At 31.7% G+C, this 15,121-nt stretch overlaps 1 protein-coding gene across 1 annotated transcript; it reads left to right on the plus strand.

Moving 5' to 3' along the window:
- The first annotated feature begins 12,087 nt into the window (after positions 1–12,087).
- Positions 12,088–14,891, plus strand: LOC129902662 (patellin-3-like). The gene is made up of 4 exons (XM_055978018.1): positions 12,088–13,494; positions 13,683–13,807; positions 13,911–14,052; positions 14,242–14,891. Exons 1-4 carry the CDS (start codon positions 12,211–12,213, stop codon positions 14,491–14,493), a joined length of 1,803 nt encoding a protein of 600 aa, XP_055833993.1. The 5' UTR covers positions 12,088–12,210; the 3' UTR covers positions 14,494–14,891.
- Positions 14,892–15,121: the final 230 nt, after the last annotated feature.

A 15,121-nucleotide genomic window follows, 5' to 3' on the forward strand; every position in this document is an offset into this window, starting at 1 on the left:
TGTTAGTATACTTGATATACATAGTACATATATATAGTATAATGTAAGTATATAATTATAATAGATAGTATATTGTAAGTATATAGTGAGTATATTATTATAATGGATAGTATATTGTGAGTATATTAGATATACATTGTAAGTATATATAATATATAACATAAGTATATTATTATAATAGATAATATATTCTAAGTATATTAGATATACATTGTAAGCATATATAATATATAACATAAGTATATTATTATAATAGATAGTATATTCTAAGTATATTAGATATACATTGTAAGTATATATAATGTAAGTATATCACTATAATAGATAGTATATTGTGAGTATATTAGATAAACATTGTAAGTATATATATTATAATATAAGTATATACATACTAATAGATAGTATATTGTGAGTATATTTGGTATACTTTGTAAGTATATGTATAATATATAATTAAGTATATCACTATAATAGATAGTATATTGTGAGTATATAAATTGTTGTAATTACTTCTAAATTAAATAGATAACGATATACTACATTGATGATTGATTCAAATTTTCGAATACATAAACGCCGCAAAAAAATCAAGCCCAACGGGCCCGCTCCAGCCTGGCCCATTAATCTCGAACACTATTCCCTTAATGGGTCATGAGCCGGATTTTTAATATTTTTTTCCATTGTAGAGACCGGACCGAACTAGTCCAGTAAGAATGTCGTCCGACCCAGCCCGGGCCGACCCACTTAACAGCCTTAGTTTGAGCCTGTATATTTTCCTTCAAATTTCATTCTACTTATCTCATATGTTATAATTCTTTTTTATACTTTTTTAAATATTTATATTTATTAGCATGCAATACATGTGCAACACACTATTCAAAAATTAGTTAAGTTAAAAATATATGTATTAAAGTTGTATAAGAGGGGATTAATCGCTTTTGGGGATCAAAGAGTAATCCGGTTTAAAATAGTATTAATTAAGGGTGGGGTTAAAGTGATGAGAAAGAACCTGGTTGGATATTTTCAAAACAAAAATTTGAGGATTCTCTGACAGACTGGTTACCTGGGGTTGATGACAAGAATAGCCTTCAAATTACACGTGTCAAGAAACTACACGACCTACTGAAATTAAATTTTTAAATATTTCATAACAGGCATGTCAGCGTTGCTGTAATTGGATTGAGGAATAAAATCTTGGGATTGAAAGTGAGCTCATGATGATCATAAAATGGCAATAGCCAAGGGAATTCTATTTTTATTTTTTAGTCCAACATTTTTTTAAAAAATTTAACCACCTAATCATAATCATTAATAATCTTCTACGTTATAGATTTAGCGTGTACGTATTATTTACATACATATTTTAAAAATATTTGTGGTTGTTAAAAATTTATACATAATGTACCAAAATATTTCTTAATTTTGTAACATTAAATATGTCAGATGAGATATTAAAGTTAATGTATTTTCAAATAAGGAAAAATAATATTCCTTTTTCACCGACTGAAAAGAATAAATAAATTGAAAAAGATGGCTAATAATTACACTGTTAAAGTTATAAAGTTTAAAAATTTGTACTAGTTTTTGTTATATAGACTTTTGGACTGCTGTGTAATCTAAAAATTTAAAAGAAAAAGTTATCAGCATACGGTATTTATATGATTGAATAATAAATTAAAGTATAAATATATAATAATAATAGGAAATAAAATAAGTGTGTAGAATATTAATCTTGTGTTATTAGTTTTAAATAAACGTTGAATATGAATAATTTATTGTGCCAAAAAATAAAATTGAATATGAACAATTTTTGTATACCATCCCTTGAAGCTTTGTGTACTCTTGTACACTGTGCTTGTGTTTTCAAGGTTGCCCATGGTTTTGAAGTTTGATGATGGTTTATTTTTGTTGGATGAAGTAAACTTGTATGCTTTTACCTAATCTTATCCTTTTTGATATTTTGACTAAGGATGAGGAATGAATTTTCTTGATATTTTGGAACACATACTCATCTATAAAGTTTATAAATTAAATCATGACAAAGACATGTTAGAAAACTTGGAATAACACTATATATTTAATTAAAGAAATAGTTGTTTGGCATAAGAAGTTGGAAGGCAACTCTCTTTCCCTCCCCATCCAAACCAACTAAACACATGGAAACAGTTCTTACTTTTTCTTCTCCATGGGGTACTGGGGAAGAGGGGATGATTAGAAGTGGGAAGTAAGAGTTCAATGTCTATAACTTTATCCATGTTGTAATATAAAGTAACTTGGCAAATATAAAAGAGGGAGAAAAGAAAAAAAAGAGAACAAAGAGCAGTATGTTTTCTTCTTCTATATCTGTGTGTTTCATCCTTTCGATGTTAAGGATATTTATACACATATAGATGGCTAAAGGAAGAGGAAAATTAGTGGGTTGCCCACTTTCAGTGGGGCCCACGTGTATAATATAATGTTAAGTGGACAATCCACTTTCATAATACCCCCTTGGATGTCCACGTGTAAAACTTTACAAAACATAATATACATATTTATCATGAATATCCATAAAGCTTGTGTCTACATATCTGGTAATACGCCTTGATTACTGCCTCATTAAAAACCTTACCAGGAAAACCCAGTGGGACAAAACCTTGGTTAAGGAAAAAAGAGTGCAGCGCGTATTTTACTCCTCCTGATGAAAACTTCATTTGATATTTTGGAGACGGCGCATTCCAACTTTATATCTTAATTTCTCAAAAGTTGATGTTGGTAATGCCTTTGTGAATAAATCTGCAAGATTATCACTTGAACGAACTTGTTGTACATCAATATCACCATTCTTCTGAAGATCATGTGTGAAGAATAATTTTGGTGAAATATGTTTCGTTCTGTCTCCTTTTATGAAGCCACCTTTCAATTGAGCTATGCACGCGGCATTGTCTTCGAATATAATTGTGGGTACTTTGACATCACTTCCCAGGCCACATTTTTTTTTGATGAATTGTATCATCGATCTCAACCACACACACTCTCTACTTGCTTCATGAATTGCTATTATTTCAGCATGATTTGAAGAAGTAGCAACAATAGACTGCTTTGTAGATCGCCATGATATAGCAGTTCCTCCGTGTGTAAATAGATAGCCTGTCTGAGATCGAGCTTTATGTGGGTCTGATAAATAACCTGCATCTGCATAACCAATAAGATCTGTGCAACCTTCGTTAGTATAAAACAAACCCATATCAATAGTACCCTTCAGGTATCGCAAAACATGTTTGATACCATTTCAATGCCTTCGCGTTGGGGAAGAACTATACCTTGCTAGCAAATTAACAGAAAATGTTATATCGGGCCTAGTTGCGTTAGCAAGATACATAAGTGCACCAATAGCACTGAGATATGGTACTTCAGGACCAAGAATTTCTTCATCCTCTCTTGGAGGTCGAAATTGATCTTTTTCCACTTCAAGTGATCGAATAACCATTGGAGTACTTAATGGATGTGCTTTGTCCATGTAAATCTTTTAAAGATTTTCTCAGTGTAGGCAGATTGATGGACAAAAACTCCGTCTGCTAAATGTTCAATTTGCAGACCTAGACAAAGTTTTGTCTTTCCAAGGTCTTTCATTTCAAATTCTTTCTTTAGATATTCAATTGCCTTTTGGACCTCTTCAAGGGTTCCAATGAGATTTATGTCATCAACATAAATGGCGAGTATAACAAACTCTAATTCTATTTTCTTAATAAAAACACATGGACAAATAATATCATTAATATAACCTTCATTTATTAAGTACTCACTTAGGCGATTATACCACATGCGCCATGATTGTTTCATACCATATAATGATCTTTGTAATTTTATTGAGTATACTTCCCGAGACGTTTTACATGCTTCAGGCAATTTTAATTCTTCTGGGATTTTCATGTAAATTTCATTATCAAGTGAACCATAAAGGTAAGCTGTAACCACATCCATTAGGTGTATTTCAAGATTTTTATGTACAGCTAAACTGATGAGATATCGAAATGTTATTCCATCCATAACTGGTGAATATGTTTCTTCATAGTTGACTCCGGGTCTTTGAGAGAATCCTTGTGCAACAAGGCGTGCCTTATATCTTACAATTTCATTTCTCTCATTTTGTTTTCTAACAAAAACCCATTTATAGCCAACTGGTTTTACACCTTCAGGGGTTTGGACTACAGGTCCAAAAACCTCACGTTTAGCAAGTGAGTCTAATTCTGATTGAATTGCCTTTTGCCATTCTGGCCAATCACATCTTCGTCGACATTCTTCGACGAATTTAGGCTCAAGACTTTCACTATCTTGCATGAGGTTAAGTGCAACATTATATGCAAAAACATTATCAACCGTGATTTTAGATCGATCTAATTTTATCTCATCACCGAAAGAACTTATTGAAAGTTCTTCATTCACTTGAGTCTCGGGTTCACTGATTTCTTCAGGAATATCAGGTTTACTCAAATCTTGACCTTCTTCAGGAGGTTCTATTGTAGTATCATCTTTATTATTTCTCACGCTTCTCTTTCTAGGATTTTTATCCTTTGAACCCAACGGTCTACCACGCTTTTAGCGTGTTTGGGATTCAGAAGCTATGATACTTGTAGATGGTCCTTTTGGGACATCAATCCGGATAGGTACATTCACTACAGGGATATGTGACTTAGTTATCCGTTTCAAATCAGTAAATGCATCTGGCATTTGATTTGCTATTTTCTGCAAGTGGATGATCTTCTGGACCTCCTATTCACATGTGCGGATACGTGGATCAAAATGTGATAGTGATGAAACTTTTCACGCAATTCTTTTTCCTTTTTCGGGTTCCTTTTTCTCTCCCCCTAATGACGGGAAAATTGTTTCATCAAACCGACAATCTGCAAATCGAGCAGTGAATAAATCTCCAGTCAACGGTTCAAGGTATCGAATTATAGAGGGTGAGTCAAACCCAACATATATGCCCAACCTTCGTTGAGGGCCCATTTTTGTACGTTGTGGTGGTGCTACAGGCACATATACCGCACAACCAAAAATTCTTAAATGGGCTATATTTGGTTCATGACCAAATACTAATTGCGATGGAGAGTATTTATTATAATGTGTCGGTCTGAGACGTACAAGTGCTGCTGCATGTAAGATAGCATGACCCCCAAACAGTAATTGACAATTTTGTTTTCATTAGTAGAGGTCTTGCTATCAATTGTAGGCGCTTTATAAATGACTCTGCAAGGCCATTTTGAGTATGAACACGAGCAACAGGATGTTCAATTTTTATCCTAATTAATAAGCAATAATCATTAAATGTTTGGGATGTAAATTCTCCAGCATTATCAAGGCGAATGGCCTTAATTGGATAATTTGGGAATTACGCTCTCAATCTTATTATTTGTGCTAACAACTTCGCAAATGCCAGGTTGCGAGATGATAACAGGCACACATGAGACCATCTAGATGATGCATCTATTAGGACCATAAAATATCGAAATAATCCACTAGGTGGATGAATAGGTCCACATATATCTCCATGTATACGCTCTAAAAAACTAGGAGATCGATGCCAACCTTCAGGGTCGATGGTCTGGCAATTAATTTGCCTTGATAATAAGCAGCACATGAAAATTCATTATTTGTAAGAATCTTCTGGTTCTTTAACGGATGTCCAGTTGAATTTTCAAGAATTCATCTCATCATTATTGATCCAGGATGACCTATTCGATCATGCCATAGCACAAATGTATTTGGATCGGTAAACTTCTATTTTATGATCATATGCGCTTCAATTGCACTAATTTTTGCATAATATAAGCCAGATGATAGAGTTGGTAATTTTTCCAAAATATATTTCTGGCCTGAGACACTCTTGGTTTTACCAAGATATTCAATATTCATTTCATTTAGTGTCTCAACATGATATCCATTTCTGCGAATATCTTTAAAACTTAACAAATTTCTTGGGAATTTAGAAAAAAATAGTGCATCTTCTATAACAATTTGTGTCCCCTTAGGCAGAATTATAGTAGCTCTTCCGGAGCCTTCTATCATTTTTGAATTACCAGAAATTGTAGTAACATTAGCTTTTCTTTTAAGTAAATTGGAAAAATATTTCTCGTATTTAAAAATAGCATGAGTTGTTCCACTATCAATTACACAAATATCCTCTTGATTTATCATTGATCCAAACAAGATTTGAGGCATTTCCATATTTTCTTCAATAAAAAATAAAATAAGTATTAACACATGGTATATTACACAAATTTTATTTATTTACATTGACTAGGAAAATACAAACATCATATTTAATACAGATAAAAAGAAAAATATTTACATATTATTAGTCTTGTCGATATTCATATTTTCGTCCGAAAAATTAAAGAAATCAGTTACATCCAAATGCATGGGCTCAATATTATCTTTAGAGATAAAATTTGTCTCTGGATTATTTTCTGCCCTTTTCAGAGATGCCTGATATAGCTGAACAAGGCGCTTTGATGACCGGCAAATTCGCGACCAGTGCCCCACACCTCCACATCTATGACATATTGTTTCTGAATTATTCTTCGGTAAAGCTTCTGGCTTTTTACCCTGCCTTTTATATTGCTGGTTATTTCTCGGTGCCAACTGAGCATCATGATTAAAATTTCTTCTTTGACCATGACCATGACCACGACTGGGGCCATGGCCTCTTTCTCGTTGGTTATAATTTGCCTGATTTACTTCAGGGAGTGGCAAAGAACCAACTGACCGACTATCATGATTTTTCATTAATAGTTCATTATGTCTTTCAGCAATAAGAAGGTGAGAAAGTAATTCAGAATATTTTTTAAATTCTTTTTCGCGATATTGCTGCTGCAGGAGCATATTCGCGGGTGGAAATGTGGAGTATATCTTTTCAAGTTTATCTTGCTCAGTGATCTCTTCTCCGCATAAATTTAACTGAGCTATAATTCTAAATAGAGCAGAATTATATTTAGTTATATTTTTGAAATCCATTAATCTCAGATTTAGCCAATCATGACGAGCTTGTGGAAGCATGACCAACTTCAGGTGGTCATATCTTTCTTTTAAATTTTTCCATAATTTAAGGGGGCCTTTTAATGTAAGATATTGTAATTTTAGCCCCTCGTCAAGATGGTGACGGAGAAATATCATGGCTTTAGCACGGTCTTGATTGGATGTCATATTGTCATCTTTAATGGTGTCTGCCAGACCCATTGATTCTAAATGAATTTCGGCATCAAGTGCCCATGATGAGTAGCCTTTTCCAGAGATATCAAGAGCAGTAAATTCAATTTTTGAAATATTTGCCATTTTATGAAAATAAAATTAAATAAAACTCTTACCATTTTTTGTTACCTTGAAAAATTAGCCGGAGTCTCGTGCTGATAACGTGTTGTAATATAAAGTAACTTGGCAAATATAAAAGAGGGAGAAAAGAAAAAAAAACAGAGAGCAGTATGTTTTCTTCTTCTATATCTGCGTGTTTCATCCTTTAGATGCTAAGGATATTTATACACATATAGATGGCTAAAGGAAGAGGGAAATTAGTGGGTTGCCCACTTTTAGTGGGCCCCACGTGTATAATATAATATTAAGTGGACAATTCACTTTCATAATAATCTACTAATATTAGAAAAATATTAAAGACAGAGGGAACCTAAGACTGATTTTTACATATATAAGAATGGTTTCATGACAGACTACATATTACCATAAACTTTGTAAGCTTACTTGGAACTATAAAGATATCTATAAAATGAAGTTGATTTCTCATACGTTATTTCAATTAATAGTTGTTACTTTCTTCGTTTCATTTGGTTTGTTTTACAATTTTCTTTTTAGTTTATTTTTAAAAATAATGTCTTTTTTTTATAATTCTTTAATCTTAAATTTTCAAATGACATGCTTAATTAAGACCACAAGATTAAATGACATTTTGATACAATTTGTCTATTGTTAATTTAACATCACAAAGTTTAATTTATTTATTTTTCTTAAATTTCGTGTTGAATAAAAATCATACAAATAGGGCCGAAAAAATATCTCAAAAAACTGTGTCTTGTTAATTCCAATTTTCCTCAGCAAAAACATATAATTTTCTAAAACTAAAATAATTGAGTGATCCTCTTAAAAATCAATCATAAAATACATACACTTTTTGTGGCATCCATAAAGAATGATAATATGAATTTCTATAATTCACAGTTAAGGTTGAAGTATATGAATATGCTAGATAAAGAGCTCATGCTAACATGAGCCCAATATATGTCCCTTCTTTTGTTTCATTTATGTAACACAAATAAAATGTGGAGTCAATCAAATTTTTATATATTTTAAGTGGTTAGTTATTATGGTTTATAGTATAATTTACGCAATTATCAGATAATATATGTTACTCTATTTGTTCTCATTTATATGAAATTTTGAGGGTCAGGCAAATATTTAATATTTTAAGTTATTAATAATTTGATTCCTAATAATTTTACCTAATTTTTACGTAATTATGTTACTCTCTTTGTTCTAATTTATGTGGCAAAAATGAAGTTACGGGAGTAACCAAATTTTATATAAGATTTTTAAATATTAAAATTGTTAACTATTGCGATTTAGAATAATTTAAAAGTAATTTTCATATAATATATGTTACTTTATATATTTCAATTTATGTGGTATAGTTGAAATTTGATAGTCAATTAATATTTTAATATATATTTTTAGATATTTTAATTTATTAATTATAGAATTTTCATTTAAATATTTTTATGTAATTTATAAATATATAAATTATTAAAAATTTCTTTTTAATAATTTAATATAAAAATAATCAAATTATCCTTTAATGCAATTTTTATTGCTAGAACCACACATATCGTTGAAGATTGTGTACTTCTAGCTAGGACAATATGTGTGCTTCTAGCCACTTATTAGATAGTAGAGTAATATATAATATACATATGAAAAATAAAAAAGATGGTAATGAAAGTGCATAATTTGCTTAAGTTCATCTGTAATATTTCTTTAGATTAAATTGACTTAATACTCTCACTAATTTATATTAAGTGAAATATTGAGGCAATAAAATATCTTTTAAGAAAAGATTTAAAGACATAAATTAAAGGTTATTTTTCATTATTAACTTTTTGATAATTTTCAAATTATTCTCCTAAAATTTATAAAATAATTAATAATCTTATTAAATGAAGGGTAATATGAAAAAAAAAATCAATAAGTTTCTTGAATTTTAAATAATTCACTTGTTTTGAACTATAAAAAAATTCTATGATTCACCTGAAGGGAGTATTAGGTAAATTTATTTTTATACTTCCTCTTTCTCAATTCATATGACATATTTTTTGTTTAGTCAATTCTAAAAAGAATAACATGCTTCATTTATTTGAATTTTTTAAATGAAATTAATATTTTACCTATCTTGAGTCCATTTATTTGGCAAAAAGTCCACTTATTTTTTCATTTAGACCCAGGGTTGTGTTATGGTTGGTTCAGTTCGATTTTAAAGTTTATCAATTTGGTTTATCAGTTGTTTGTAGACATACTAAACCTTTATAAAACTATTAAAATATTGGTTTATCAGTTATTATCGTTATCAGTTAGATTATTAAGTTAACCGTTAAGATTTGACACCACAAATAATTATAATTGAAAATCACTTAGAAATAAGGTGACAAACAAATAAACGATGCACATAAGTTGACAGATTGCATCTTGCTCAAAAGCAAACAATAACACATTGTAGAATAATCAAAAGTTTGAGACAGATGGAAATAAAAACATAAAACTAAATTCTAAGTCAAAAGACTTTATAATTCGAATGATATAAATATAACTTATTAATTTAATAATGGATTATCGGTTATCTCGTTATGGAAAAAACCGCAAACCATAAGAACTGATAACCTAATAATAAAAATTTAAAACCCTTACTAAAACCGTTAAACCAATAATCCGTTATAATAAATCAATAACTTTTGATTTGATTTTCAACAAACCTAATTTAGACAATCATTTAAGTCTTCTCATATTTTTTAAAATTTCATGTCCAATCAAACTACCTAATATAAATTGAAAAGAAAGTAATTTTTAAAATAAAACAATTAACTTAATATAAATATTAAATTAATACAAATATTAAAATTCTCATCATAATAATATAGGGCGAAAATCATTTTCACACCCAACTTTGCTTTTAAAATCAAACTCATCCCTCAACTTTGAACAATAATCAAACTCCCCCCTTTATTTCATGCATTATCCATTTTACCCTTGTTATAACACATATATTTAATATCTCTTTATATTATATATAATTTACTTTTTAATATAGATATTTATAACTTTTTCTTTAAGTTCTTTAATATTATAAGTAGAATAATATTTTTAAGAATTTATCACAAAATTTAATATTATTCTTATAACCGTTATTTCAATATAATATGCATTAAGTGTGTGTATATGTATGTATACGTATATTTTTTCCACTATTTTACTCCACGCGTTTCATATTACTTGACTCTTCTTGATATATATGACACCCCTTAAAAAATTAATTAGATGTGTATTTTACTAAATTAACATTCTTAATAATATTTTAAAGCCTTAAATTTGACTATTATTATTTTATGCAGTTATTTAATACTAAGTGTAGAAATAAAAAGATATTAAAATTTTCTTAAATTTTAAAAATTGGACAAGTAAATTAAAACAACTATTTTTAAAATGAGAGTCAAGTAATATAAATGGCGGTGAGTATCCTCTTCTATATAAATAAACAAGTTTTGATTGGCATTGATCAAATATTACATAAATTATAATCTAAAATAATTTAAAATCTAAATAATACAATCTTTAAAACTGTCCTTTTCTCTTCTATTTTCACTTATATAAATAAATATTAAAGTTTTGATTATTATTAATAAAATTAATTTTCTCATTATGCTAATTTACGTCATTATAGAATATCATTAACTTATATACTTAATTAGAATTTTTCACTTTGTCCAAAAAATAATGTTTTTGCATTTACGAAAATATTGTTACATTAAATAAGAAAATGAAAATATCATGATTTCTAAAGAAGTAAAAGAAATTGATAATGAAAGAATATACTAGATATTTTAAAATTTTAATTAGGATAAAGAGGAGAGTTTGATTATTATTCAAAATTGAGGAGAGAGTTTGATTTTAAAAGCAAAATTGGAGGATAAAGGGGCGTAAGCAGTTCTTCTTTCAAGCTATAATACATGGCGTAATCAGTTCTTCTTTCAAGCTATAATACACTCTCTTTATTCCATATTAACTGAATTTCTAGAGTTTTTTTCATTGTTCAAAGTTCAAAATAAATGTTTGAAACTTTTTCCATTAATAAAGTTTTGTAATTTTCTAGGAATAAATTACACTACTTATAAAGTTATATTCCAATAAAGAACTATTTGTATTTATGATTTCATATTTAATCATTTTTATGATGATGATTAAATAAAAGGGTAATAGAGAAAAATATGATTTAAATTTTATTCTTAAATATTATTTTTTAATATGTGTGCATTATCTTAAAAATTCAACTAATATGAAATAGAGGAAGTATCACTTAAATCTTCGAGATATACATCAACCATTTTCTAGGGCATAAACACAAGCCGGCCGCCGCCCTATAACACTCAAAGATATTATCAAAGCAAAGCATAAATTGGGAAAGTAAATTAACACATATTATGAATTCAATGAAAAGTAGCCGAAGCAAGAAATTAAATGAATATGAACTAAACAAAAAAAGAAGGCAAGTTTGATGGATTCATAAAGGAATTTTGAAAGTTCATGGAGGCCAACTATGATAATACAAGAAGATTCTAGCCAACAATGATTACATTCATACCATATTTTCAAAAAAATTGAAAGCAAATTATTTCAAAAAAATTAATTATAGCAAAATTAGCGGTTTGAGGTTGTCGTGGACCCCATGATTAGAGTGGTAACGAGCTGGCAAACCAAGTCATAGACAGTCTGTTTCTTAGCCCCGCCCCCACACCCACCCCCACCACCTCCAAATAACATATACATATACACTCACCATCACCATTTCTACCATCACTTCCTCCACAACTTCATACCCACGTCTCAAAATCCCTTCTTTCGCCCTTCTGAATCTTCATATCTTAATCGCCTCTATAGGCTCACCGGAGAATCAAGAAAATGGCCGAAGAAACCAAGAAACCAGCTTCTGAGACTACGCCGGCGACATCTCAAGAGGTTGTTGTCTCTGATGTCCCCGTGACGGAAAAGGAATCCACCCCTCAACCTGAACCGGTACCTGTTCCTGAGACGCCGGAAAAATCTGCTGCTCCGGCGTCGGAGGAAACTGATAAGGAAAAAACTCCAGTTACTGAATCTGCTTCGTTTAAGGAAGAGAGCAACAAAGTTGAAGAACTCCCAAATCCTGAGCAAAAGGCTTTAGCGGAGTTGAAACAATTGGTTCAAGATGCTCTGAACAAACATGAATTCACTGCTCCGCCGCCAGCCCCGCCGGCCAAGGAGGAGGAGAAGCAACCAGAGGCTGAAACAGCAGAACCTGTAGCCGCCGCTGTCGCAGAGGAGGAAAAAAAGGAAGAATCTGCTGCTGCACCGGCAACGGCGGAGCCGGTGAAGGAAGAACCACCAGTTCAAGAGAAGAAAGAAGCTCCACCTGTTGTGGAAGAGAAGAAAGAAATTCCAGAGAAGGAAGTTCTAGAGAAGAAAGAAACTCCACCACCAGCTCCGGCGGCGTCAGAGTCATCGGAGCCGGCCGAGAAAGTGACTGAAAAGGTTACAGCAGAAGAGGATGACGGTGCTAAAGCCGTTGAAGAAATCAAAGAGACGATTGTTGAAGTGACTGCCGCAAGTGCACCGGTGGAGGATGTAGCAGTTCCAGCAGAAGAAGTCCCACCAGCAGCAACGGAGGAAGAAGTCCTACCAGGAGCACCAGAAGAAGTTTCGATATGGGGAATTCCCTTATTAGCTGATGAGAGAAGTGATGTGATCCTTCTCAAGTTCCTCCGAGCCAGAGATTTTAAGGTGAAGGATGCTTTTGCTATGCTGAAGAGTGTTGTGGCATGGCGTAAGGAGTTTAAGATTGATGAACTCTTGGAAGAAGATCTGTCAGGACTAGGACTAGGGAAAGTGGTGTACAATCATGGTGTGGACAAGGAAGGACATCCAGTGTGTTACAATGCATTCGGGGCATTTCAAGACAATGAATTGTATCAGAATACTTTTGCTGACAAGGAGAAGATGAACAAGTTCCTCAGATGGCGTATTCAGTTCATGGAGAAATCAATCAGGAATCTTGATTTTAGCCCTGATGGCATATGCACTTTTGTTCAGGTTATTGATCTCAAGAATTCACCTGGCCTTTACCTTTTCAAGAAAGAGCTTCGCCAGGCTACCAACCGTGCACTTCAGTTACTCCAGGACAATTACCCTGAATTTGTTGCCAAGCAGGTATACTCCTTGAGAGTTTTTTGAAAATAAATAAATACTACTGTAACAAAGTATGGTCTTTTCTCCTCATTTCTAGTACGTACGGTCCACCCTAACACTTATAAAAGGGGGAAATCTTTAATTGTGAATTGCTGCTATATGTTGGTAATTTAACTGGACGGACTTTGATGTTGATGGTAATGATGAAGGTGTTCATCAATGTGCCATGGTGGTATCCAGCTTACTACAGGATGATCAATGCACTTTTCACTACCAGGACCAAGAGCAAGTTTGTGTTTGCTGGCGCTTCAAGATCTGCTGAGACTCTCTTCAAGTCAGTATACTCTTTTTTAACTTTGTGTTTTCTTTCTATTCCTATTCCTCCTATATATTGAGTGATGATCTTCGACCTAATATTTGAATGTTTTGACAATCAGATACATTGTCCCTGAGCAAGTGCCAGTTCAATATGGTGGACTTAGCAGGGAGGGTGAACAAGAATTCACCATTGCTGACCCTGCCACTGAGGATACCATTAAGCCTGCTTCCAAACACACCATTGAATTTCCAGTTACTGAGGTATACTAACACCCTCCATGACAAAATGTATTTATCGGAGTATAATTAGATTTAGATATATTACTGGTAAGCTATTTGAAAAAGAAAGATCTAAGACATTACTTGTAACTCTCGAAGAAAAAGCTTTAAGTCAATACATCTTGGGGCATCTAACTGACTATATATATATATATATATTGTAACTTGCAGAATAGTAATTTGGTGTGGGAAGCAAGAGTAATAGGGTGGGATGTGTCCTATGGAGCTGAATTTGTACCAAGTGCTGAAGGTGGATACACAATCATTGTAGAGAAATCAAGAAAGATTGCAGCAACAGATGAAACAGTGATCACCAACAACTATATGGCACTAGAACCAGGCAAGATGGTTCTTACATTTGATAACCAAACATCTAAGAGGAAGAAGCTTGTCTACAGATCCAAGACCAAGCCCTCTGATTAAGACAAACACACACACACACACACACATATATATATATACATATATATATATATTGAAAGCTTTCAAAGATAGAAATTCCAGTGGAAAATAAGGAAGGTTCTTTTGTTCTTTCATAGTTTTCAAAAATTCTATTTCTCGTTGATATTAAATTTAATTTTGAGTGTGGGATATTTATTTAATATTTGTTGGCATTTTGTTTTTGGATTGTTTTCTGCTATATATGTGGAGGAAACAAGTTGGGGGTTGTAATGTGTTGGCTGGAATGTGGACAGAAAAACTTTGATTACTAGCTGTTGATACATTCCTGTAAAATTGTGTGTAAATCTGGTGTTCGTCCTTGCTGTTCTTTCTCTTTTTGTGCATGTTAGTGTTAATTAATGCCTCCCTACATTCCTTTGTCACTTTGCTCATAAGAATTTTGTTCTTTTTTTGTCTTTTATGTGATGATGATTTCATTATGTGATATATTTTGCGTACGCAAACTACGGTTAGCAGTAAACTGCTAGATGATTAATGTTAATATGTTATCATTTATATTGTTTTGTAAATTTAACATGATGCATGCTACAAGTTAGAACTTGGAAGATGCGGCTTAAACTTGGGGACCACTCATTTAAAGCATAGATGG

This window comes from Solanum dulcamara, chromosome 9 (assembly GCF_947179165.1).
Source record: "Solanum dulcamara chromosome 9, daSolDulc1.2, whole genome shotgun sequence".
Lineage (NCBI taxonomy): Eukaryota > Viridiplantae > Streptophyta > Magnoliopsida > Solanales > Solanaceae > Solanum > Solanum dulcamara.

Bases quoted from the DNA above. Each gene is read 5' to 3' on its own strand.
- LOC129902662 (XM_055978018.1), top strand. From the start codon at position 12,211: ATGGCCGAAGAAACCAAGAAACCAGCTTCTGAGACTACGCCGGCGACA. The intron at 13,808-13,910 runs GTCAGTATACTC...TTTGACAATCAG, and splicing joins TCTGCTGAGACTCTCTTCAA to ATACATTGTCCCTGAGCAAG. The intron at 14,053-14,241 runs GTATACTAACAC...TGTAACTTGCAG, and splicing joins TTGAATTTCCAGTTACTGAG to AATAGTAATTTGGTGTGGGA.